Source organism: Octopus bimaculoides, chromosome 6 (assembly GCF_046866305.1).
Source record: "Octopus bimaculoides isolate indiv1 chromosome 6, ASM4686630v1, whole genome shotgun sequence".
In the NCBI taxonomy this organism is placed as follows: domain Eukaryota; kingdom Metazoa; phylum Mollusca; class Cephalopoda; order Octopoda; family Octopodidae; genus Octopus; species Octopus bimaculoides.
The window spans coordinates 117,629,889-117,656,687 of record NC_142933.1 but is presented as its reverse complement, the minus strand read 5'-3'; the positions used below and the strand labels follow the sequence as shown (position 1 = coordinate 117,656,687).

At 37.7% G+C, this 26,799-nt stretch overlaps 2 protein-coding genes across 8 annotated transcripts; one reads left to right on the top strand and one right to left on the bottom strand.

The window, feature by feature from the left end:
• Positions 1 to 1,543: 1,543 nt before the first annotated feature.
• Positions 1,544 to 17,483, bottom strand: LOC106875288 (B9 domain-containing protein 2). Of its 5 annotated transcripts, none has more exons than XM_089354498.1 (4): positions 17,402 to 17,483; positions 7,669 to 7,755; positions 6,702 to 6,827; positions 1,544 to 3,871 (listed from the first exon to the last, which is right to left on the bottom strand). In XM_089354498.1, the coding sequence occupies exons 1-4, from the start codon at positions 17,445 to 17,447 to the stop codon at positions 3,558 to 3,560; spliced, it is 573 nt and encodes a 190-aa protein (XP_089210624.1). In that variant the 5' UTR covers positions 17,448 to 17,483; the 3' UTR covers positions 1,544 to 3,557. The 5 variants fall into 5 exon arrangements, with proteins under 5 accessions (XP_089210624.1, XP_089210623.1, XP_014778861.1 ...); XM_089354497.1 differs by having other exon boundaries at positions 7,648 to 7,755; positions 17,402 to 17,441; XM_014923375.3 differs by lacking the exon at positions 17,402 to 17,483 and adding an exon at positions 11,449 to 11,575 and having other exon boundaries at positions 7,648 to 7,755.
• Positions 17,434 to 24,806, top strand: LOC106875291 (putative gamma-glutamylcyclotransferase CG2811). Of its 3 annotated transcripts, XM_014923378.3 has the most exons (3): positions 17,467 to 17,766; positions 21,768 to 22,077; positions 22,384 to 22,514. In XM_014923378.3, the coding sequence occupies exons 1-2, from the start codon at positions 17,506 to 17,508 to the stop codon at positions 22,044 to 22,046; spliced, it is 540 nt and encodes a 179-aa protein (XP_014778864.1). In that variant the 5' UTR covers positions 17,467 to 17,505; the 3' UTR covers positions 22,047 to 22,077; positions 22,384 to 22,514. The 3 variants fall into 3 exon arrangements, with proteins under 3 accessions (XP_014778865.1, XP_014778864.1, XP_014778863.1); XM_014923379.3 differs by lacking the exon at positions 21,768 to 22,077 and having other exon boundaries at positions 17,434 to 17,766; positions 22,384 to 24,806; XM_014923377.3 differs by lacking the exon at positions 22,384 to 22,514 and having other exon boundaries at positions 21,768 to 22,172.
• Positions 24,807 to 26,799: the final 1,993 nt, after the last annotated feature.

The following is a 26,799-nucleotide window of genomic DNA, read 5'->3' as shown; positions in this document are numbered from 1 at the left end:
ACTTTGCCTTTCATCTTTATAAATGAAATAAATACCATGTGAACACTGGGGTTGATGCAATCAACTTAGTCCCTCTTCACAAAATTGCCAGCCTTGTGCCAAAATTTTAAATCACTTTTAAATCTGTTCAATAAGAGCCAAACTGGGGTGAAACAATCTCGAATTATGACTAATCTCAAATTATGCAATAGAAGTGCAGCATACGCCTTAAGGGATTCTTTCTCTCTCTCTTTCTAGCCTTTGGTCGCACCTTTGGACCCTGTTGTGTCCACTACTCTGATTGGTTGGTATTGGCGCATTTTGTCTCCTGTTCTATTGCACGCCAACATGCAACCCAACCAATCGCAACCTTCAGATAAGGTCTCGTGAGACAGTCTTTTCTGAACCCCAGTTTGAGCCGACAGCATGTTATAAAAGCCAGCTTTTCACCATCACAGTTTGTCAGTTTGGCTCTAGACCTTCTGAGGTCTAGCCACTGACCACAGAGCACACAGCCAGTTCCAGCAATGACACCACAGCAGCCACATGGAGACTCTTTGACACTTCATCCAGCAGCTTACAGCAAACTCCATCTTCATCGCCACCATCATCTTAACTAAACCAACTTCTCTACGTACACACCACCATCAACACTTGCACAGGTTCTATCTCCACACTGTTTGTGAAATGCTTCACCATGGTTAACAGTGAATACAACCTCCTGTAACAAGTAACCGGTAGCAACATTGAAGCCACAACTCCTTACACGACATGTGCCTCAACTTCTTGATACAGCACCTCAACCACTGTGTACCTTGAATACAAACTTATTTATCATCCTTGTGTCTGGACATTCTTCTAACTTCATTATCGACTCTTTTCTATGCTCTGTATTCCTCGCACACGCATACATCCATGTTTGTATACACATATACTTGGTTTACAGGGCAGCCTGTCTATTATTATGTTTATATGTTGCACTCACACACACAGACATACACAAGTTGACATATCAATAAAATCTTCTCTTAAACCTTCTACCCCGGTTGCGTCTCTCTTTTCCTTCTGGCACTTAGCATTTATCCTCTTTTCATATTTTTTATTTGTATCGACCGTGCGATGTGCTAAAGGAGCCATTCCTCGTCACCTCTCCTGATCACACGGTCCCTTACAGAAGCATCTCTATTGTAAAAGCATTATCAATACAACTTACTGAACATATGTGTGTTGTTTAAATGCCAGAAGCTGTGTTTTTTTCTTTATCTTTTTGTCCCCCAAAAAATCCAATTAAAGATGTATAGTATTAAAAGATACAATTTACTTCAGAGCTGGGCAAAATGATATCACAAGAGCAATCACTTCTGAGGTGATTTCTTTCTGCCAAGCCCTGAAGTATAGTGTGATTTTTAACACTAAATGTCTTTAAAGAGGCTTTTCCTGCATGGAAAACTGCAGCTTCTGGCGTTGAATCAACACATACATTGTGCTGTGAAGATAAAGTTTCATAAATATTTTCATACACATCCAAACAACACAGAGAGAAAGAAAGACAATCACTCAAATATGTATAAACACTACAGCTGTTTATTGATTAAGAAAAGTAGTTGTTATTTTGTTCAAAATATAAAATTGATTTCATTATATAAATAAAAAAATTTTCAGTCACATTAGAAACTGTAAATAATTGATTAAAAATTTTCATGATTTGGACGGATTTAACAAATGATGAAATGAAAATAACATTCATTATAGTTCTAGGAAGAGAACAGATTCTGAAAGTTTAAATCCAGTTGTAGCCTAGATATCAATATTACAGTTTAGTTCTATTGTAATTCTAAATTACAAAGCAACAATACAAGCTCCATCTTGCGTCAAAATGCAAATATTTCTTCTCTTAATCAGTAAAAATACCTTATTAATGTTATTAACTTTTGAAATTTATTGTTATATCTGTCTATTGTTATTTATAGTGATACTACAAATAATTATGTGTAATAAGGAGAATCTATAAACATTTTCATTAATGGTTAGTTGCTTTAATTAATGCTAACTCTAATTATTTACTTCAACAGAGTTTACTGAATATGAAAAATAGAACAGATTTTATACCAAACTGACATTCCTTTGTTTAATTTAAGGTTTCGAGCTGCTAGCATGTCTCGTTTTATCCAATGCTACACAGAAATTGTAGCATTGCCCTAGTAGCTCTTCTAGAAGAACTGTATGCTATGCAATCCTCAGGCTTTCAGGCCACATCAAGTCAAACTGAATCATTCTGAAATGGGAAAGGGGTCGGCTAGGGCTGCATCGTTTTTCTCCACACTTTTTTAAAATGTACACTGAAATGATCATGAAAATGGCAATCCCAACATTGTCATTAAAATAGGTGGGGAAACTATCAGGAAACTGAGATGTATGGATGACACAGCCCTGCTATCCACCACAAAAAGACTGGCAAGTTCTACTGAAAAATGTTGCAGAATTCTCAGCTGAATTTGGATTAGTGACAAACGTTAAGGAGACTGAAGTCATAGTAATAAATAAATCTGCAATTTAAACTGATATCTCCATAGGAAACATGGAAATTAAACAGGTGTCTTCTTTCACATATCTTGGCACAGAGGTAAATGACACAAATGAATGCAGTAAGGAAATAAAGCAAAAGATAGCAATGCCATGCACAAGTGCTGCCAATTTCTGAAACATTTGGAAAGATAGATCTATGAATATTAACCTCAAGGTATGTCTCAAGAATGGCCAGCAGCTAGCTCTATATGGCAGTGAAGCATAGACCCTAAAAGCAGCTGATGAAAAGAAGTTGACAGCATTTGTGATGTAAACATACAGGTAGATCGTCAGAGAATCATATGTTGGAAGAAGATCTAAAAATTTCACTCAAGAAAAGCCTGACACAATGAATGAATCTGAAAACCTTTATCCAAAAGAAACTTTGTCATTTTGGACAGATCTGAAGAAGTGATGAACCAGTGGCACAGATGATGTTAGAAAGCGGGACAGAGGACAACCTGGATGAAGAGCATCAAGAAGGGAGCAGAGTCAATACTAGTAGTGCAAGAGGTTTGACTACTGATTGGTCACACAGAGTGGAAGAAAGTAGTTGCTGAGGCTCTGGCAGAATATGGTACATGATGACAATGATGTTAAATTTAAAAGTTATATTTTTAAATTGAGAGTATTGAGCAGTTAACTTGTCCCTCTTTATCTAATGCTACGTAAAAAATTTCGAGTTATATTTGTTTGAAAAGCTTCATGATATATTGTGATCTCAATTAGCTGTAAAAAACTGAGATAATTAACTTAAATATAATTATGACAACAAGAGGTGGCATAGGTTATAACAGAGCAAAATAATTAGATCTTAATGTGAATTCAATATAAAATTACAATACCAGTAGCCTATATCTTACCATCTTAGTATGCCACAAAAAAATATCTTTTTGAAGCCTCTACACACAATTTTAGCATATCATGCAGATTAAAATAGAGTTTTAAAATTAGTTATTTACATATGATAACTGATAATCTTCCCTACACACACACATATATATATATATATCTCAGTACTCTACACCAAACTTTTCAAATCCTCGTAATATAACACCAAGTTGAAGTGTGACTGTTCCACGAGCAATGGTATGTAGCCGGTAGCGATCTGTAGCACAATAAACTAGATCAGGACGTCGGAGCTGGGCACTGCCACCAATAAAATACTGTGATATTTGTTCCCACAATGTTCCTGTTGGACTCCATGTTGGGCACTCAATAATATGCATCCCAGGAGAAGAAGGTACATGACAGAATCCATAACCATAGTGCTGGTTCCGACCAAAGCTATCCTGGCACCAAACTTGCAGATAAATTTTGGGCCAACCTTCATATAAAAATAGAGAAAAATACACAGAGTTAAGAGTTGTATTTAGTAAGAAATATTCTTATATTTAAACAGTTTCATATTAATATTCTTGCTAAACTGGCAGTACTTCCACTGACGGTGCTCCAGCAAGGCCACAGCCTTAGGGCTGAAACGTATAAAAGAAAAATAAAACATAAGGCAGAGAGCTGGCACAGTTGTTACTGCACTGGATAAAATGCTTAGTGATATTTCTTCATGTTTGACATTCTGAGTTCAAATGTTACCAAGGTTGACTTTACCTTTCACCCTTTTGGACTCTATGAAATAAGTACCAATTGAGTACTGGGGTTGATGTAATTGACTTCCTCCTCCCCTAAAAAAAATTGCTGGCCTTGTGCCTAAATTCGAAATCATTATTCTTGCTAAACACACCACACAAAGCTAGAATGGGCTGGTCATGTCGCAAGGTTCATAGACAATTGGTGGACCCATGAGGGTTGTTAAGTGGTACCCACACAAGTGGAAAAGAACACTCAGAAAACCTCCAACCAGGTGGGAAGATGGTTTTAAAAAATGTTTGGAACAACATGGAGGAGAATGGCAAGAGCATGAGGGGAATGGAGCCAATGCTGGCCAATCCAGGTGATCCAGGTGATATATATATATACATGTATATTACTCAAAGGAATTCCGACTTTGTCTGATTTTCACATTTTATTTACAATCTTATAATATAATATAAGATAATATACTATAATGAAATTATATTATCATTTCAAGCTACTTACCACACAGCCACTCCTGCGCCTATGTATACACACACATATATATGTGTATATATATATTTACACACACACACACACATATATGTATACAAACATATACAATGCATTTCCATGCAGTTTCTATCAACCAATTCTACTCACAAGGCACTGGTCAACCTAAGGCAATAAAAGACTAGAAGACATTTACCCTAGATATTGTGCAATGGGATTGAACCCTAACCTACATGGTTGCTAAGAAAACTTCTTAACCAGACAGTCATACTTATGCCTATAATAACACCTGGCTTCTCCAAGATATTTTACATACCCACATAAAATTATGATGGAAGGTTTTAGCAAAAATATGAACAGACAGGTTTGTATCAAAAGGATTAATGAATATAATTTATCTAGTATCTCTCTATGCTACTTATAAATCAAACTAGATTTATCACAAACAGGTGAGCTTGACAGGTAGCATACACACGTTAATGTTTTCATTATCAATTTGGCATCTGGCACATAACTTAAGGAAAGGTTCTTACATAAAATTACAGTTGAAGGTTTTAACTTTCACATAAACACATAAACATTGGCAGTTTTATGTCACAAAATCAGAGGTGGTCTTGGAGTGTATCAAAAGAATTAAGCTTATAAATCAATATGTGATTTAAAAATATCATATTAATTAGCAGTATACTAACTTTTAAATTAGACATTTGAATTACACACAAATAATTCTATACAGGTTGTCAACACCAACATATTTATCGCTGGTTAAATTTAGTCTAAAAACTAAATTCTGACTAAACTCAGATAATTCTGTAAATTATTAGATACTACATCATCATGATCATCATCATCATCATCACTGCTGCTGCCACTGCCACCACCACCGCTGCACCGCCATTATCACTACTTCCACCACCACCACCATCATTGCTTTAATGTGCACTTTTCCATGCTTGCATGGGTTAGACGGAACTTGTTGAGATGGATTTTCTAGAGCTGGATGCCTTTCCTGTAGCCAACCTCACCTGTTTCCTTGTCAGATAATATTTCCCCATGGCCAGGCATGTCTCAGAAGACAGACAGCACATCTTCCTTGCTATCCTCCTGGTCAACGTCTTTTCCATTTTGTCTGCTGGTGCCATGAGAAATTAAGTTAAAGATTGCAACAGTTTGTAAATCTGAATATCTGTATACAATGCAATTAGATGATTACTTCAATAAGTAGATCTGTAAGCTGTCTTTATGATCAGTAGGAATAATTTTTTTCCACTTCAAATATTTTTTGTCTTTTACTTGTTTTGGCTATTGTGCTAGTCTGTGTCAGAAGATTAGAGACGAAGGGCACTGGTTGTATGACTGTCACTCATGAAAAACTATCACACAATATCAAAGCAAGGAGACACTAACACACACACATCATCATCATCATCATCGTTTAACGTCCATTTTCCATGCTGGCATGCGATGGACAGTTTGACTGAGATCTGGAAAGCCAGCAGCTGCACTAGGCTCCAATATGATCTGGATGCCCTTCCTAACGCCAACCACTCCAAGAGTGTAATGGGTGCTTTTTACGTGCCACCGGTACAAGAGCCAGTCAGGCGGCCCTGGCATCGTTCACATTCGGATAGTGCTTTTTATGTGCCACCTGCACAGGAACCAGTCAGGAGGCATTGGCATCAGCCACATACATATACATTTACATACACCCACACACATATACATGCACAAACACACAAAACAGGTTTCTTTCAGTTTCCATTAACCAAATTCACTCACAAGGCTTTGGCTGACCCAGGGTTATAGTTGAAGACTCATGCCTAAGGTACCATGCAGTGGAACTGAACCTGAGACCACGTATTTGGGAAGCAAACTTCTTACCACACAGCAATGCCATGCCTATAAAACGCACTCATTTGTTACTAATTAAATACAATTAAAGAATATTAAATTAGGACTAAACTCAGATAATTCTATGGGATGCTAATTACAGCATATATATTTGTTGCCATTTGTATATAATTTAAAAAAAATTAAATCCAATAAAGTTATCAATAATAACAGGTTGTTACCTTGTAAACCTTTTGTGGTAAAGTGGATGTCAAGTGGATAGGACCAATAGGCAGCTTCTTCATTTTGGCAATTATCCACTTGCGTTTGGCCTTCAGTTAATCCAGATAACACTTTCCAAGCATTGCCTGCAGTAAATAAAAGACAAATTATTATTAAATCATTAGAATGATGCTAATATACATTACATAGAGAGCAAAAGGGAAAAAGAATTAATTAACATTAACCCTGTACTGAAGAGACAAAAAAAAAAGCTATTAGCACAGGTGTTAATTCTCAATTAGAAAGGCAGGGGAGACAACCCCCTAAAATAAAATTAAAGTCCTCAGTCAAATTGTCCAACCCATGCTAGCATGGAAAGCGGACGTTAAACGATGATGGTGATGATGATGATGATATATATATATATATATATATATATGTATATATATAGTGGAGGCCCAGTGGTTAGGGCAGCGGACTCGCAGTCATAGGATCGTGGTTTCGATTCCCAGACCGGGCGTTGTGAGTGTTTATTGAGTGAAGACACCTAAAGTTCCACGAGGCTCCGGCAGGGGATGGTGGCCAACCCTGCTGTACTCTTTCACCACAACTTTCTCTCACTCTTACTCCCTGTTTCTGTTGTGCCTGTAATTCAAAGGGCCAGCCTTGTCACACTGTGTCACGCTGAATATCCCCGAGAACTACGTTAAGGGTACACGTGTCTGTGGAGTGCTCAGCCACTTGCACGTTAATATCACGAGCAGGCTGTTCCGTTGATCGGATCAACTGGAACCCTCGTCGCCGTAAGCGGCGGAGTGCCAACAATATATATATATATATATATATGTAATGTTTATACATACATATATATACACACACACAAACGTACTCATGCATGTATTTCTATATATATATATAAATATTCATGGATTTAAATTGAAACTATTGAATGAAAGGGTACCTTACCAGATTGTATTCCAAACTTACAGAACAACCTACTGCTAGGAAATCCATGTGCTCCACTGATTTGTCCAATAACATGTACTTCAGCCATTTGACCACAACCTGAAAGAACTGAACAGAAACGATTTTATAAAAAAACGTCGGGTAGCAATGTTGACAAAGAATAAAAGAAAATTATAGTAAGTTAAGATTTCTAAGAGCTGGGTCTATTAGAGACCTCCTCTTGCTTATCACCCTCAAGAACTTTAACACAGGAAAAGTTGATTATTTTTAACACAAAGGTTGTTTGTACTTTTTCTTTGGTTTGCTCTGGAAAAAGAGACTGTGCCCATGGCCTTTGCAGTCCTCCAAAACAAGTGTAGTCATCGGAAGAAGTTGAGCCTATAGAACAATAACCTTATGTAAACCCTTTAACTCATTAACAAATACACAGCTCAAACTATCACACATTTTACATATGTGTGTGTGTGTGTGGGGGGGGGGTCTATTAATCTTTTAACTTCTTATAGAAACCCGACATTCATGAAAGCTGAATGTTATACAACCCTTTTGATACCAACCCTTCTGAAACTGGCCTTGGTTCTGATACAAACTTCTAATTTTAACCCTTCAGCATTTCCATGATGAAACTCATATTCAAAAACAACACGAATTTTTGATCTATCCATGGGTTCACAAAAAATTGATTTACAAGAGAAAACTCACAATATAATCAGACACCGTGAATTGCATTTCAGAAAGTGATGATGTAACTCTTCAATGTTGTAAAACAAAGAATTGTCAGGATAAAACATTAGAGCTAACGACTGTCAAACTTGGTGCATCAGAAAATCTGACATGTCATTCTTAATGACCTGATACTTCAGCAAAACACACACACACACACACACACACACAGCAGGAATGCCTTTCAACATAGATCATTTTGATCAGGTTTAACTAAGAACTAAACAACACCAGCTGGCCCAGTTAGGCTGTTCTATTTACAATGGCCTCTATTCTTTGCTGATAGTCAATTCCATACAACCTCCACCTAAATTCACTGGGTGCATTCGTCCCACTTTTCCTTTTATTGTTCTCACAGATGGTGTACACAGTTTATTCAATTCTGGGACAGAAAAGAATTTATGTAAAAATTAAATAATGAGATGTCATCCATTAATATTTTTTTAATCAGGATGGATGTCAGTGCCCGTGACCTTTCAAAGGGCTTCCAAGAATTGGTGGAAGAGGAAGAGAAAGAAGGTATCATCAAATTGGAAATCTGGTCCAAAAGCCTGCAACAAGGTGGTGGCATTAAACCGGGTGACAGATTGAGTCTTCAACCCAGGTAGGCTTTGGCAGGGTCTGAACTTCAAACACAAAAATCCAGAACAAATATTCTTTTTTTCTCCTATAAATGCAGGCATGAGTGTGCGGTAAGATGCTTGCTTCCCAACCACATGGTTCTAGGTTCAGTCCTACTGCGTGGCACTTTGGGCAAGTGTCTTCTACTATAGCCCTGAGCTGACTAAAGCTTTGTGAATGGATTTAGTACATGGAAACTGAAAGAAGCCTGTCATATATATGTGTATATGTATATGTATATATATATAATATTAAGTATGTTATAGAAAGTATGGGCTATTTAAAAAGTGCTCATAAAGAGCCAATGCGAGATAATATAAAGTAGAGGAAAATGGAAATGCAAATCTTAAGCAGTCAACCAAATTCCTGAACGCATAAATGAAGATATTCAATCAATGCAATTGAATCATCATCATCGTTTAACGTCCGTTTTCCATGCTGGCATGGGTTGGACAGTATGACTGAGGGTTAGTGAGCCAGAGGCTGCACCAGGCTCGGTCTAATCTGGTAGTTTCCACAGCTGGATGCCCTTCCTAACGCCAACCACTCCAAGAGTGTAGGGGGTGCTTTTATGTGCCACTGGCACAAGGGCCAGTCAGGCGGTTCTGGCAACGACCATGCTCAAAAGGTGTTTTTTTACGTGCTACCTGCATGGTAGCCAGTCCAGCAGCACTGGCAACGACCACACTCGAATGTTGTTTTTCACATGCCACTGCATGTATAGGCGTAAACATTCTCCAAGGGTATAAAGAATAAAACCAGACATACATAGGCACAGATCAAGTTTATATCTACTTTTACTGTGGTCACCATCAGAATCTAAAGATATACAGAAACTGGACAGAGGTGAGAATGCAGCAGGGTCTTTGTAAGATGAAACATTGTATGTCAGAATGAGAAGTGTAGACATCAGCAAAGCAGGGCCAAGGCATGATAGGGTATGATCCAGTGCTGGACTACATTGGCACCATTTAGTTCATAGGAGAGTTTGAGCAAGTATCAGGGAATAAATACACAAGTGTGCCTCCACCCCGAGTTCGCTTCTTCATACCTTTCAGAAAATTGATGTTTTTTAAATGTAACTTTCTACAAATACCTATCAGATGGTATAGATTGCAATTATATTAGAATTTGATGTGGAAAAAAATCAATAAATATAATTTGATAGGCGCGCACACATACATACTGATCTACATCATAAATATATAAAAATGAAACTTGAAATTTTGTAAAAAAAAAACTGTCAACACCCACTATTTTATATATATACACATTAAATTCCGATGTAATCGTAATCTACACCAACTGAAAGGTATTTAAAGAAAATTTCGTTAAAAAATATTTTTCTGAAAGTCCTGATGAACAAAACTAGGGGTATGCTATCAGTTCCCTAATGTCTCTTGCTTTTCATCTAGGAGAGAGAGAGAGAGAGAGAGAGAGAGAGAGAGAGAGAGGTGTCACTCATCATCACTTTCTTTAGCACAAATTCCCCTATGGTTGAATGGTATATCTCTGGAACCATAAATCTATTGATCTATGGTTCCATAAATCTATTGACCTACTTGTTCATTTGGTTACCTACGTGACGAGATATAAACTACCAGACGAATAATCAGAAAATCGATTAGATCAATAGTCTCTTCTGGGAAAATGCATACATCTGTGAAATGGGTGTATATATATAAGCGAGGAAGAGCCAGCTGCGTATGTATAATGATACATATAGAAAGAGAAACACGTATATATGAGCGAAGGGAAAACTAAAATATATGAATGATAAAGAAAAATATACGAGTGAAAAAAGTGGGATGTATATGGGTGAGAGAAACACATAATTCCTGTTGTATGAAACACGGGATTACTAAACAAAACTGAAGGAAATGCCCCACACACACCAAATTCCTTGAGAGTTATCCCAAAACTCTGCTTTGAATTTTTTAAAATTGTTAATTCCATAATGAAAAAATTATTTCAATCAATGAACGTCTTATTTACCACTCACTACATTCAAATTAGATGACAAAATATTTCATATATCTACTTAATAACTATCATCAATAAATTTTTCATTCATTTTTATTTTCAATGAAAGAAAGAAAAACCCAAAGTTGAAATGATTAAAGGATGGAAGGAATATAAAAACGATTCCTGTTAAACGTGCTGTAAGGTGCAGCCTCTACGCGATCGCTCACCTGTTGCATTGACTTAACAACCAAATCTCCCTTTGATTACTCAATCCCGTCTTAAAACAATGAACGATACGTTCGCTAATGTTGTTCTAGATATGCAAAAAGACGAGATGGTCAAGGTTGGAAGTTTTTGTTATCATTTACTTAGCTCGATCACAGCTAACTTAAAGCTAAACAACGACCAAAATATATAAAGCACGGTTACCTAATGGTTTTAATAATTTCCTGAGGCAAACTATTTCTATATATAATTTATCGTTAAGCTTACCTATTTTAATGAAGTCAACATCGAATTATGTGCGGATTAAAAAAGCGCTAATTAGAGAAATATAAGCAAATGTATCGAATGAAATCCATTTTCGGCTGTTGTCAATTATGGCGGCAGTATCCATAGTAACATTCTTATTTTCGTATAAAAACTTTAGGAAATCAAATTAAGATTCTAAAATCTATTGAAAATACAAAATATGTGTTACACTAAATTTATTCTTATTTTCAAACCATCCAGTTAGACTTTTTTTTTAGGTCTTAGGTACGTATTTGATAAGCCAAGCCATATGGGAGAAGATGAGGAAAAGGACTTTTTTTGCTCCTACTTTTTGACCAAAGTTATAACGTTTCCAAGAGCTATCCAGAATTGAGAGGGTTGGGATAATCGAGTGAAATTAGAACTGCTATATACGCAAATTAAACCTTGGGAGTTAGTTTCAAAAGGGAAAAGTCAATTGAAAGAGAAGAAATAGTACAAGTGTTATGAGGCATATCATAATTATCCACGTTTGGAGAGTGGAAGTTGTTGTGTTTGAAACAAATAGGGACACCTCTAAATAATGACCCAATGTCTGTATAGTACTGTTCAATGAGATATTTCCCATGAAGCAAATTTTCTTGTGGGTATCATTTAAGGTGTGCATATGTGTGTTGTGAGAGTTCTGCTCTCGGATTTCAGAGGGACACCCTAGTACTCTGATTCATATTAGATATTAGCAGTGGCATTGCTTGAGTGCATACTGGCCAGAGCAGCCCTTCAGTTGGAAGTGAACCTCTAAGGATATACAAACTAATACAGCAAACCGTAAAGTGCTGACCTCATAAAAGCATCACTAGTGCAGACCAGCCACCTGCCTACCCAGCTACATTTCTACACGTTAGTTGCAAAGAGTCCCAGTATTAAAATAAAGCTTTAGTAATATACACATGATGATATAATGGAAGGAAGGTTTTATGATACTTTTGGGGTATCTTCTGCTTCCATTATAATTATTCTGTTGATTCATGGAACTGGAAATACGAAGAATGAAGTTCTCAGGCAGAGTAAATTCAATAACCGTTTACTCACAGGTGTTTCGTACAAGGAGTTTGCTTTCAATAACCATCTTCACAGCAGTACTTAGTTAGCCTTCTCTCCCATACACATAAGGTTCAATAACCTCTGGAGACAATGCATGTGGTATCACAGCGGGACAAATCTCCGCTGTGAGCTCCTGGTTTCGAAGTCTTGCTCGGTGTCAGATGTCTACACCAGGCTCCAATCTGATCTGGCAGAGTTTCTACAGGTGGATGCCCTTCCTAATGCCAACCACTCTGAGAGTGTAGTGGGTGCTTTTACATGTCACCGGCACGAGGGCCAGTCAGGCAGTACTGGCAAAGGTCATGCTCAGCACAGGAGCCAGTCCAGCGGTACTGGCAACGCCCTCACTCAAATGCTGTTTTTCATGTACCACCAACACAAGTGCCAGTAAGGCGACGCTGCTAACGATCCCACTCGTAAGGTGCTTTATATATATATGTATGTATGTGCGTGTGTGTGTGTAGACCAAAACCCACATTCACATATGCAAGGTGCATTCCAGAGTTTTTGAAACGTTTTCAGGAGACATTTATTACTTTCAAAGAAGTACAAAACTCTGATCCACTTCAATGTAAGATCCTCTGACTTCAGTGCACTTGTAGTGCTCCATCGTTTCATGAAAACCCTACAATAGCTCCCCAGGACCCTTGTCACAGTGTCCTTAATCTTCTCTTCAGCTTGGGGAACAACCAAAACTCACAAAGAGAAAGGTTTGGACTGTAAGGAAGGTGAGGAACAGTTTTGATGTTCATCCCAGTCAAGTAGCTGGTTGCTAGGATGGAATTGTGGACTGGTGCAGATGCTCTGGCCTTCTGTAACAAAATCTCTTCTTGAAATCCCTCAAAACCTCCACAAAGTACTCTTTGTTGATCATCTAGCAAGAGAGAACCCAGTGGATACAGATGATGGCTTTGCTGATGAAAATCTAAAAACTTTGAGATAATGCCCAGTTAATTCAAAACAATATGGATAAATAAGCATTACTTTTGACAAAATAATGTGAATGCTAAAGGGTTAAAGTGCTGTTACAGCCATCAGGAATTAAAAAAATGTTGACTGGTTAGCTTATTAAATGAATAGTAATGATATAATAAAATTACAATAACCTAGCAGTTATAACTGTCTTACCTAAAAATAGTCTAAAAACTCTGGGATTACCCTCATGTGAATGTGTGTGTATTTCCTAAACCAATTCACCCAGAAGGCATTGGTTGACTGAAGGTTATAGAAGAAAAACCATATAGACAAGGTACCATGCAGAGGGACTGAAGTTCAAATCATGTAGCTGCAAAACAAACATCAAACCTACATAAGCATGTGTATGCTAATATTTAACAACAATAAAGTAGGTTCAATGGTTTCAATGTCATTACTTTTCAAGTAATAACACAATATTACATATTTGCAGAGCTCATGTAGTACATTTAGCTTTTTTCTGTATTTGATTTTCGTATTGCTTACCTAATAAATCAGATGAAACATGCAGTTGTCAACTGGTTTTAGTTTTTCAGAGGCTTCACGCTGTGTACTCTAGCTACAAGAGCATGCTATTTATTCAGGATACCCATTGTTTTAATAATGAAAGCAAGAGTTGCAAATGTATCTTAACATTCTCTTTTTCTTCTATTTTGTTTTTGACTTTGAAAACACTACAGTTAAATAATTATCTGAAATATAGTGTAAATTCAATGTATCATAGCTGAAGTTTTCTCTCTGCTTTGTACTTTACTAACAGCTAAAGTCTGTTCGCATCATGAAAAATACCTTGAAAAGTGCATTGTAATAATAAAGCAATGAAAAAGTGGATAATCTGCAAAATCAAGTAAGTTTGTGCACCTGAAGAAATTGGTTTTAACCTTTCCATGTGAGATAAAGGAACAATTATGACCTACTCAATTATAGAGAAAAAAAACACTAAATAATAAAAGTGAGGGGAGAGGTAAAAAAATAAATATTTTTTGAAAAACATTTTTTTTTTCAATATCAAATTTATTTTGTGTTTAATATAGAAGTATTACAAAAAAAAAAAAAAAATTATCTCTTCCTTCACCCGGAGGTATGGGACTTGGAGCAAGGATAATTATTCCAAAACGTCATAAAGAAAATCCATTTGTAATTATACATTAATTTGATTTCTGAATTTCAAGAAAAAAATTGCTTCTTTAATTACTAAATAAGAATATGAGATATACCTGTAAAAATGAAGCAACAAAAAAGTGTATAATCTACAAAATCAAATAAGAAATGGATTTTAACCTTTTCATATAAGATAAGGGAATGATTATGACCTACTTAATTACAGTGAAATAACTAAATGGGAAAAGATAATTACATACTTTAACGATTTTGTAACTAGTGATCATCATCATTGTTTAACGTCTGCTTTCCATGGGTTGGATGGTTTGAGGACTGGCAAGCCCGGAGGCTGCACCAGGCTCCAATCTGATCTGGCAAAGATTCTACAGTTGGACGCCCTTCCTAATGCCAACCACTCTGAGAGTGTAGTTAGTGGGTACTTTTTACATGCCACCAGCACAGGAGCCAGTCAGGTGGCACTGGCATTGACCACACTTGAATGGAGCTTTTTAAGTGCCACCGGCACTGGCATCAACCACACTCAAATGGTGCGTTTTATGTGCCAGCTAGGCAGCACTGGCATCGGCCATGACTACGATTTCACTTGATTCAACAGATCTTCTAATAGCATTGGCCATGGCTACAATCTCACTTGGCTTGCTGGATCTTCTCAAGCACAGCATATCTCCAAAGGTCTCGGTCGCTTGTCATTGCCTCTGCGAGGCCCAACATTTGAGGGTTGTGCTTTGTCACTTCATTCCAGGTCTTCCTGGGTCTACCTCTTTCACAGGTTCCTTCCACTGTTAGGGTGTGACACTTCTTCACACAGCTGTCCTCATCCATATGCAACCCATGACCATACCAGTGCAGTTGTCTCTCCTGCACACCACATCTGATGCTTCTGATGTTCAACTTTTCTCTCAGGGTGCTTACACTCTGTTGTGCATGCACACTGACATTATACATCCAGTGGAGCATACTAGCTTCATTTCTTTCAAGCCTACGCATGTCCTCAGCAGTCACAGCCCATGTTTCATTGCCGTGTAGCATAGCTGTTCGCACACATGCATCAAAGTCTACCTTTCACTCTGAGTTAGAGGCCCTTTGTTACCAGCAGAAGTAGGAGCTCTCTGAACTTTGCCCAGACTATTCTTATTCTAGCAACTTTGCTCTCTTTAGCTCTGAGAAAGTGGTTGGTGAGAGCTGTACAAACCATGTACAAGGATGCTGTCAGTAAGATGAGGGTTGGCAACAAGTATAGTGAAGATCAGTTCTCAGTCCCCTTTTATTCATCATAATTCTCCAGGCAATAACAGAGGAATTCAAGACAGGCTGCCCCTGGGAACTTCCCTATGCTGATGACCTTGCTCTAATAGCTGAGTCACTGCCAGAACTAGAGAAGAAGTTTCTGGTGTGGAAGCAAGGTCTAGAATCAAAGGGCCTTAGAGTCAATCTAGCAAAAACCAAAGTCTTGATAAGTAGGAAGGCAGACAAATCACAAGTCCCTTCAGATAGATGGCCCTGCTCGATCTGTAAAAAAAGCATAAGTTGAAACTCCATAAGATGTACCCAGTGTAAGCTATGGACACACAAGAGGTGCAGTAATATCAAAGGAAGGCTAACTGAGAAGATAGTGTTTGTGTGTGGCGGGTGCACAGGGGCAATAAACACTGAAGAGGTACAGAAAACAAGATTCCATCACATGCCAAGGGGAAAAACTAGAAGTAGTTGATAGCTTCTGTTACCTAGGTGACCAAGTCAGTAGGAGGGGGGTGGGGTGGATCAAGGGACTCATAATATCCCAACAACACAAAACACAATGCCTGAGAGACTGAGTGACATGTAATCAAGCAATGTCACTAACCAGAAACTATGCTAGGCCTATGGAGGACATTTGTCCTCAGCCATCAGGACTACTGCTCTCATCTGTGGTCATCTTACAGTGTCGGATTCATAGCAGAACTTTAGGCAGCTCAGTGAAGTTACACAAGGAAGATTGCATTAATGGAACAGCTGAGCTACTGGGAGAGGCTGAAAGAGCTATGACTCTACTCCCTGGAGTGAAGATGGGAGAGGTATGTAATTATATATGTGTGGAAGATACTAAAGGAGCTGAGAGTTATACCAAACCCCCAAATGGACGCCACTGCACTATTTCAAAGGTCCAAGCAGTCCCATCTAGGGTGAGGACCATGTACTGTAATAGCTTGGGATTCAAGGGTCCACACCTATTTCACGCCTTGCCAAAACATCTTAGTGCTCTCCATGGAGTTGGGGAGGGGGGTAGATGTTTTCAAGAAACAACTTGACCCCTTGCTATCCAAAATCCCAGACAAACCAATATCAAGGGCTAGAAACTCAAAAAAGGGCAGCAGTGTTGAATTCGCTCCTTCGCCAAAAACCAATCACATATGATTGGCCATTTAAAAGGTGATTACACTGGCAGTGCCCCAGCATGGCCACAGTCTAAGAGCTGAAACATATAAAAGAATAAGGAATACATACACACAATTGAGTAAAAAATACATACACGAGAACACACACCTTCACTCACTCTCTCTCACATATATATATACATACAAAAAAGGTGCAACATATGTATTTATGTATGTACATGTATATGAAAGATAATGGGTGTACGTGTGTGTTTGTGTGCTGAAAACAACGCGCGCGCACACACACACTATCTTTCATACACACGTACATCTTTCACTTTCCCCTCTCACTTCAAAGCAAATGTTGCCTTCCACACGTCATGAAAACAAAAGTCAAAAGAACTTTAACGAAAATTTACAAACAACCAGCTGATCCATTTGATACTTAAAACGACGAAATGCCATTTCTAATCCATTTAAATAAATTGTCACATTGCCTTTCTTCCGCCCCACCCTCAACACAATGTCTCGTTTCAATCTCATCGTTCTAATTTCTTTACTCTCCTTTGTTTTATGTTTACCTCTTATCATGACGGTTCAGCTGGAACGTGTCTTCGTCTATGGTACACTCAAACGTGGTCAACCCAATCATTTTCTAATAGAAAATGTAACAAACGGTTTGGCTAAATTTATAGGCGATGCAACTACTGCCCTTCGGTACCCGTTGGTCATTGCTTCTCAATATAACATCCCTTTTCTGTTGCCATTTGAAGGGAAAGGAAACGTAAGTGTAAATACGCCAAATTTATTTAATTGTATTTTTTAACGATCCATTCAAGATTAAATTAATGTAATTTCAATTAGCCCTAGGTCTATCTCGATATGTGATCAAAGACGCTCCAGCCGTAACAAGGACTAAATAATCTAATGCAGTAATCTTCCAACTTTTCCTTGTCATTTAACTCCTCGGTTTGCCATTTACTCCTTATTTCCAGTATGAGAAAAGGAAAAGAAAAACAAAACAAAAAAAAAACATTTAACAGTTACAGAAAATAAAAATACGCTAAACAACTTTGTAAGATCGCCGATTTAACATTTTGTTTTATTTATATTTTATTCTTCACCTTGTAAATTTTGACCCCCCCCCCCCCAGGAAGTAAATTTACCATAGTTATAAATGATTGATCGATCGAAGTACAGTAATGAAGTTCACCAGAATTGATTGGTGACTTTTTTTGGATTATAACTTACCGAGTAAATAAGTTTATAATTTTTGCTTTGGAACAGTGAATCTCGAAACACAAAACAATCTGGACATAATTTTAATTTTCTTGGCGAAGCGGTTAGGGTGGGGCCGAAAACGGGTGATATTCTATACTTCCACCTCTAAAAAGTTTGTAGATTTTTAAGGACTCACAGTGTATAGGGAAATTGCGTGGTACCAGCCCAATACAAGGGTCCCGGAAACTACAAAATTCAGTGTGTCAAAACGAAAGGTAGCCAAAATGTTTCGGATTCCCACGTTTTAGATGTTGGAGATTACGAATATGCATAAATTAAGTTTTCAAGATTTTAAATTCAATAAGCATATAGATATGTGTATAAAGAGATAGATAGATATGAATGTCTTCCTGGGGCTAAAAACAACAGTAGTACCGTCTTCTATAGGACTGACACATTTAGTTGATAAATATATTTTATGAATCAACGGACAGGGATAAATAGAGAGACAGCCAAATAGATGAATGGATGAAAAAGGTCAAAATTTAAAATTGGGAGAGGGGTGAAATTTGGGCACCTTATTAAACTTAATAACATTAATTATTAAACATTAATGTTTGTTTCTCATAAAACGGTGTATATTTAATTTACATTAACTTATTATTTACGATTATTTAAGGCAAACACAAGTAAAACGCAAATTCTTTTCTCTTTAATGTTTTTGTCTGTATTTAATATCGATTTGTATCTGTTCATCAATTCGTTACGATCTCTTTGAAATAAACAAAATCAAAAATTTAAATTGGGGGTGGGGATAAAAGTTTTTTTATTTTTTGCATATTCGTAATCTCCGACATCTACAACGGAAAAATGTTTGCTGAAGTTGACTTTGCCATTCATCTTTTCCAAGTCAATAGATTAAGTACCAATTGAACACTGGGGTCAATGTAATCAGCTCTCCTCTCCCCACAAAATTCGACACCTTGTGCCTGTTGTTATTTATTAATTTTTTTAATGTTATTTATTTATTATTATATTTTTCGTGATTTATGCGCCCTTTTAAAGCCTGGCCAGGTTCATGGGCCCGGTTTCCCGGTTTCTATGGCATATGTGTTCCCCCAGCTGGACGGGATGCCAGTCCATCGCAGCGTTACTCAAGAAACAGGAAGAAAGAGTGAGAGAAAGTTGGAGCGAAAGAGTACAACAGGAGTCGCCACCTTCCCCTGCCGGAGCCTCGTGGAGCCCAGTCTGGGAATCGAAACCGCGATCCTCTGACCGCGAGTCCGCTGCCCTAACCACTGTGCCTGTTGTAGAAAAGTTTATTTCTCTAAGCAAGCAAAGACTTGCAGAGTTGAAAGTGTGTTGAATAAAATGTTTTGCAGTATTCAGTCAACACTTCTTATGATTTGAGTTCAAATACTGTTGAGGTGAGCTTTGCCTTTCATCCTTGCAGGAGATCAATAAAATTAAAGTACCAGTCAAGTACTGAGGTTGATGTGATCGATTAACCCGCTTCCCGAAATTTCATGCTTTGCACCCATGCTGGAAACAGCTGTTTCTGTAATCATCCAAATAATAAAGAATTTTGGAATCTAGGATTGTAGTTTGGGAAACAAGGCAACATTGTGAAAGAATAAAAATAGTATTTGCATAATTCACAGAATGTTTGTGACAGGAGTCATGCCAAAAGTGCTTATGCTGTGATTTTGTGTTTTGTTTATTATTTACCATAGTCCTCCAGGCAATCACAGAGGAGTTCAAGACAGGTTGCCCCTGGGAGCTCCTCTATGCTGATGACCTTTCCCTAATTGCGGAGTCACTATCAGAACTAGAGGAGAAGTTTCAGGTGTGGAAGCAAGGTCTAGAATTGAAGGGCCTTAGAGTCAACCTAGCTAAAACCAAAATCCTAATAAGTAGGAAGGTAGATAAAACACAAACCCCTTCAGGTAGATGGCCCTGCTCAGTATGTAGAAAAGGAGTAGGTAGTAACTCTATAAGATGTACCCGGTGCAAGCTATGGGCACATAAGAGGTGCAGCAACATCAAAGGCAGGTTAACTAGCAAGTTAGTTTTTGTTTGTGGCAGATGTTCAGGTGCAATAAAGACTGCAAACAAACAGGAAACAACTTCTATCTCATTCCAGGGTGAAAAACTAGAGGTAGTCGATAGCTTCCGCTATCTGGGCGACCAAGTTAGTAGTGGGGGTGGGTGCGCTGAAAGTGTAGCTGCTAGAATAAGAATAGCCTGGGCAAAGTTTAGAGAGCTCTTACCCCTGCTGGCGACAAAGGGACTCTCACTCAGAGTAAAAGGCAGACTGTATGACGCATGCGTACGAACAACCATGCTACATGGCAGTGAAACATGGGCTGTAACTGCTGAGGACATACGTAAGCTCGCAAGGAATGAAGCCAGTATGCTCCGTTGGATGTGTAATGTCAATGTGAATACCCGTCAGAGTGTAAGTATCTTGAGAGAAAAGCTGAACATTAGAAGCGTCAGTTGTGGCGTGCAAGAGAGACGATTGCGCTGGTATGGACATGTGGTGAGAATGGAGGAGGATAGCTGCGTGAAAAAGTGCCACACCCTAACAGTTGAGGGAACCCGTGGAAGAGGTAGGCCCAGGAAGACCTGGGCTGAGGTGGTGAGGTAAGACCTTCGTACATTGGGCCTCACCGAGGCGATGACTACGGACCGAGACCTTTGGAAATGTGCTGTGCGTGAGAAGACCCGGCAAGCCAAGTAAGATCGTTGCCAGTGCCCCTGGACTGGTTCTTGTGCGGGTGGCACATGAGATGCACCATTTTGAGCGTGGCCGTTGCCAGTACCGCCTGACTGGCTCCTGTAGGATTTTCGAGCGAGATCGTTGCCAGTGCCCCTGGACTGGCTTGTGCGGGTGGCACATAAAAGACACCATTTCGAGCGTGGCCGTTTTCGTGCGGGTGACACGTAAAAGCACCCACTACACTCTCTGAGTGGTTGGCGTTAGGAAGGGCATCCAGCTGTAGAAACTCTGCCAAATCAGACTGGAGCCTGGTGTTGCCATCCGGTTTCACCAGTCCTCAGTCAAATCGTCCAACCCATGCTAGCATGGAAAGCGGACGTTAAACGATGATGATGATGATGATGATGATGATGCATATTGATACAATGAAAATTGAAGTGTCCATCAATATATTTCCTGAACACTGATATACAGTAGTTTTCAGACACAAATGTATATACACATACACATGATTGGCTTCAGCAAAGTTTCCACTCTCCAAATTGCACTGTGTTAGTCAACATATGTTTTATGAGTGGTATTTGTTCAGTGGAAACTTACTGAATCCTGTTCTGTGTGTGTTTGTCTAAAAATTGCTGTATCCTAGAACTTCTGGAAAATTTACCGGAGTGATTGTAGTTAAGCCTTAGGATTGCAATGTAGTTAGGATTGTGATTGTAGTTAAGCACAATATATATAAATGCCTTAAATTTGGGATAAAATTAAGTAACGTATATCACCATAAATGCTTCAAGGATTGCTTTTCCTTAGTGGTATTACAACAACTTTTATATGTTTTGCAGTTTATTTCTGGTGAAGTCTATGATGTAGATGGGAAGATGCTCACACGACTCGATGAACTTGAACAGCATCCAGATGTTTACAAACGTGAAAAGATATCAGTTATTTCCAACGGCAATAGTTTTATGTCCTGGTGCTATATCCTTCAGAAGCCTAAGCCTAAACTTCTTGACCTAGAATTTCTTGATAATTACAACAACAACAACAGTGCTGAAAAGGATAAATATATCAGGCGTACTAAAGATGATACTCCTTTTCTTCCACAAGTGATGGAAAGTTAACTTTCAACTCTAATGTTATGTTAACTCTTATGTATGTATAAGAGTTACCATACATTTGTATAAAATCATGTTTTAATTCGATTTTATGAGAATTAAAGATAAATCAAATATATTTTACCACTTTTACTGATGTCTCAACTACTTATAATTTTACTTTTTAATGGCTTGGTCTAAGGGGAAAATCTAGGGTTTTTGACTTTTTATGGTCAAAAACCCTATAGAGTGATTGTAGTTAAGCCTTTGGATTGCGATGAGATTAACGAATAAATATCACCATAAATGCTTCAAGAATTGCTTTTCCTTGGTGGTGTAACAACAACTTTTGTATTCTTTGCAGTTTATTTCTGGTGAAGTCTACGAAGTAGATAAGAAAATGCTCAAGCAACTTGATGAGTTTGAACTGCATCCAGATGTCTACAAACGTGAAAAGATATCAGTTATTTCCAACAACAATAGTCTTATGTCCTGGTGCTATATTCTTCAGAGACCTAAGCCTAAACTTCTAAATCTAAAATTTCTCGATAATTACAACAACAATAGCTGTGCTGAAGAGGATAAATATATCGGGGATACGGAAGAAGATACTTTTTATCCATCTCAAGTAATGGAAAGTTAACTTGTAACTCTAATGTTACATTAACTCTTACATACGTATAAGAGTTACCATACATTTGTATAAAATCATGTTTTAATTCGATTTTATGAGAATTAACGATAAATCAAAATATATTTTATCACTTTTGTCGATGTCTCAACTACTTATAATTTTACTTTTTTAATGGGGAAAGACTAGGGTTTTTGACTTTTTATGGAACTATATCATTTCTATGAGGTTTAGGATCCTGAAATCAGGCTTCACCACTTCATCACATGTCTTCCTAGAGCTCCCGCTTCTGCAAACTCCATTGAGTGCCACTTCCTTTTACAACTGGCATCATCCATAAACATCACATGTCCATACCATTGCTGTCATCTTTCTGGCACACTATATCTGATTCCTTTGATGCCCAGTTTTTCTCCCAGTACAAGTCTCTAGTTTGGATATAGCTTCCCCCGAGCCCCATTTTAAAGGGTCAGAACACTGCCTAACCGTAAAAGAAAAAATTCCTAAAATGACTGGATGATCATGGCTAGAATACCTTCGATTATAGGTCTGTTTTTCTTAAGGATGATTGTGGGGCTAAAGAATGGCTACTTCATTCACTTCAACCCAACAAATCCCAGCCTTTTCTCTCAAACAAGTCTTTGAAGCTATGTCATATCCTTGCTAATATTCCACTCTTTTTCTACATGGATCTATGGAAACATATAGCAAGACAGCTCCTACATGTCAGCCATTATCCTCACTTGTTGGTATCTCAAAGATGATAAGAAATAATCTTAAGCAACCTCATTCCTCATCTAACGTTCCAAGGATTCTTCTAAAACACCGTCTTTGTAAAAGAGGAGTCAACAATAACTGAGGCACTATGCGGTCTCACTACCTCCAGTGCTAAAAGGCATACTCACAGAGCTTATAAATGATCAACAGCTAATACATTTGATATAAAATGTAAAACCCCTATGCACACACACACACACCTGAAACTGCAAATCTGACACAGTGTATATTAAGTATAGTCAATTACAGCATCAAATGGAGATAAAAACAATGTATCCAGTGATGCTCTGTGAGAATTTTTTCTTTGTTCAAGCTCTGGACAAAATATTTATGGCTATTTTATCCTGAGTTCAAATTCTACTAAGTTGAGTTACTTTTGGAGTTAATAAAGGGCCTATTAGATAATTTGTATTGATTTAGTAATTTAGTTGTTCCTAGATGTACTGGGAGAGAGTTTTAAAGAATTGAGGCTCTACTCCCTGGAGAGAAGATACCAAAGATATGCAGTGATATATGTATGAAAGATCCTGGAAAGTTCGGTGCCCAACTTTGAGATTGAAAGCTATACCAATTTCTTGTCCTGTCCTTTCTGTGAAGAGTGAGATCCAATTACTGTAACAGCTTAGGCTTCATAGACTCGCAACTTTTCAATACTGTGCCAAAAGACCTCGTGTAGATATGGATGTGTTCAAAGACAAATTAGGCAAATTCCGATGTGATAGAGCTGATAAATCCACATCACAGCAAGAAATGCAAAGAAGAACAGCCCTGATTAACTCATTACTTCATCAGAACCAATTCCAGAGACAAGACTGGGAAATGAGTCTAAAATATAAAAAAAAAAAAACCTTAACATCCCAGCATTGCCACAACCCCTGGCTAAAACTGATAAGAGAATTTTTACAAAGCCTCCTAAATGTAAATGAAACGACAGTCTAAGAAGACTATTTGAAATCTGTGAATGTTTCAGTTGTCTTACAGTTTCTAGATTTAATCATTCCATGAAGACATTTATATTTCAAGGACTCAAAATTATGTGAAAGTACAGATGCAAGTACAAGTCAACACTTCCATATTGTTTTGGCAATCCTTACTGCAAGAGATATAGTAGTATACTTTGGAAAACCGCAATTTTCACTGTTTCAAAAAAATTGCACCAGAGGCTTTCTGGGACAATATTCTTCAAGATTTTTTGTATTCCACACATTTATTATTATGCAGGGTACTTAATAGTACCCCTTTCTCAAGATTCTTGGTTGCAGTTATAGATTCAAGTGTGGATGATCACATACCATCATGTCTTACTGAATCTAGCCTTGGTTTTTTTTCCTCAAAAGAATTTTTTTTGCAGTGAAGAAGAATTAAAAAATTGAATTGTGTTTGTGTTCGCTATTTCTTTGGTAGGAATCAATCAACTGTCTCAATACAAAATATGCCTCCTTGTTATATTTGCTACATGTAAAAGGATTTCGATCTCTCCTCATCCAAAACGTTCCATTCAGAGTAAGTCTGGGGCATACTCTGAGTGAGATTAGCTGCAAACAAGAATTTGTACCTTTGTAATGAGATTGTGAGAATGTCACACTGGGTCTGATTGAAATGTACCTGTCAGGAAACTCACAAATACTGAGAATAGCATAATTAAAGGATGTAAAAGGATGCTTTTAATTATTCCCAATGTTTCTAACATCACAAATGACTGTAGTAGGTTGAATGCGTTACGAAAAAGAAATGTATTAGAATTTGGCCAACTTAATTTTTTTTAGTAGAGCTAGAAAGGGAGATAACTCAAAACCTTGCTACTTCATTAGGCTGCATTTATCTTACTTCCTTGACCAAAGATAAAATATTAGTTAACCCATGGGTGGGTGGGCAAAAAACTAGCGAAACCTAGGCATCAGGAAATGAGTAGTGACGCTGATAGAGTCGTGAGTACATGACTGTAAACAAAATTCCTTCTTTACGTACCGAGAGATCGCCAGAACAAGATTAAAAGAATTGAAAACTGTAACAGCATCAGAAAAGAAGCAAATGAACAATTAAATAACAGCAATCAAAGATATCGTTTTATCGGACAAATTTAGTTTGTAGACTTAATTCGCCTGGCATCATCTGGCACTTTGAGTGTTCTCAGCAGAATCAACGCAAGCATTCGGCTGAGGTCTTCGGTTTGAAGATATTTTTCTTCTTCCCACCATCCTCTAAAATACTATGGATACTGCTTTTCTGACTAAAAGATGAAAATAAAAAGTCTGTGAGAATCATTTATATTAATCCGGGGTGGGGTGGAGGTGCAGTTAAAACACATGTGCGTGGGTGCACACATGTATAAGCACACACTCATACAAATGCACACACTCATACATGTCATGCCATCATATAAATTATTGCCATCGTATACATGTCAAGTATTGTCATTTAATAAACTCATTTGATTAATTACTTTAAACAATAGCAATTATGCTTTACATCCTGCTATCTCGGTGTAGAGCAAGCTATTGATGAATAGCTCCTATAGCTTCAACGCAGTCTTTAATTTAGGGATATGGGATCTTTCCCCTTTGAACGACAGATCGAGAAATCAATTTTTGGTAACTAAACACTTTCAAACTTCGGACACTCTTTTCCCTTTGAAAGCCAAATCGAGAAATTAATTTTTTGTAACTAAGCACTTTCAAACTTCGGACACTGGTAGAATGTGTCATATAGAACATCTTTTACTCTTGGTGTTGTTGAGAAAAGTTTATATTTTCAGAGTTATTTCGTGTTAAAGTAGTCGTATTTCGGTAATTTCAACCAATCAATGACGTGTACTCAGCTGAATAAAATTACTGTTGTTGTTTGTCAACAACAACTATCGGCGGTGTATATTTCGTTTGTCACGAAATAACCTTGAAAATAGAAACTTTTCTCAACAACACTAAGAGTAAAAGATGTTTTATATGACAGTGTCCGAAGTTTGAAAGTGTTTAGTTACAAAAATTAATTTCTCGATCTGCCGTTCAAAGGGTAAAGATCCAGGATATGTTTACATGCTTTCTCAAACACTATTGTGTAAAATGGGTGTTTGCTTAACTCTCTAAACTCCATTATCTCGAATGGGTGTTTGTCGTACTTCAACACCATTGTCTACAATACCATACAACCCTAAACTCTATTGTCTAGAATAGGCGTCTGCCTAGTTCCCTAACCTTCACTGTGTTGAATAGATGTTGCCTAGCTCCTTAACCATCAATGACAAAAACTGACGTTTGCCTAGTTCCCTAAACACCGTCGACAGAATAGACATTTGTCTAGCTTCCTAAACACCATTGCCTCAAATGAGTGTTTGCTTAGAAACCTAAACACCATTGTCAGAAAAGAGTTCTTGTC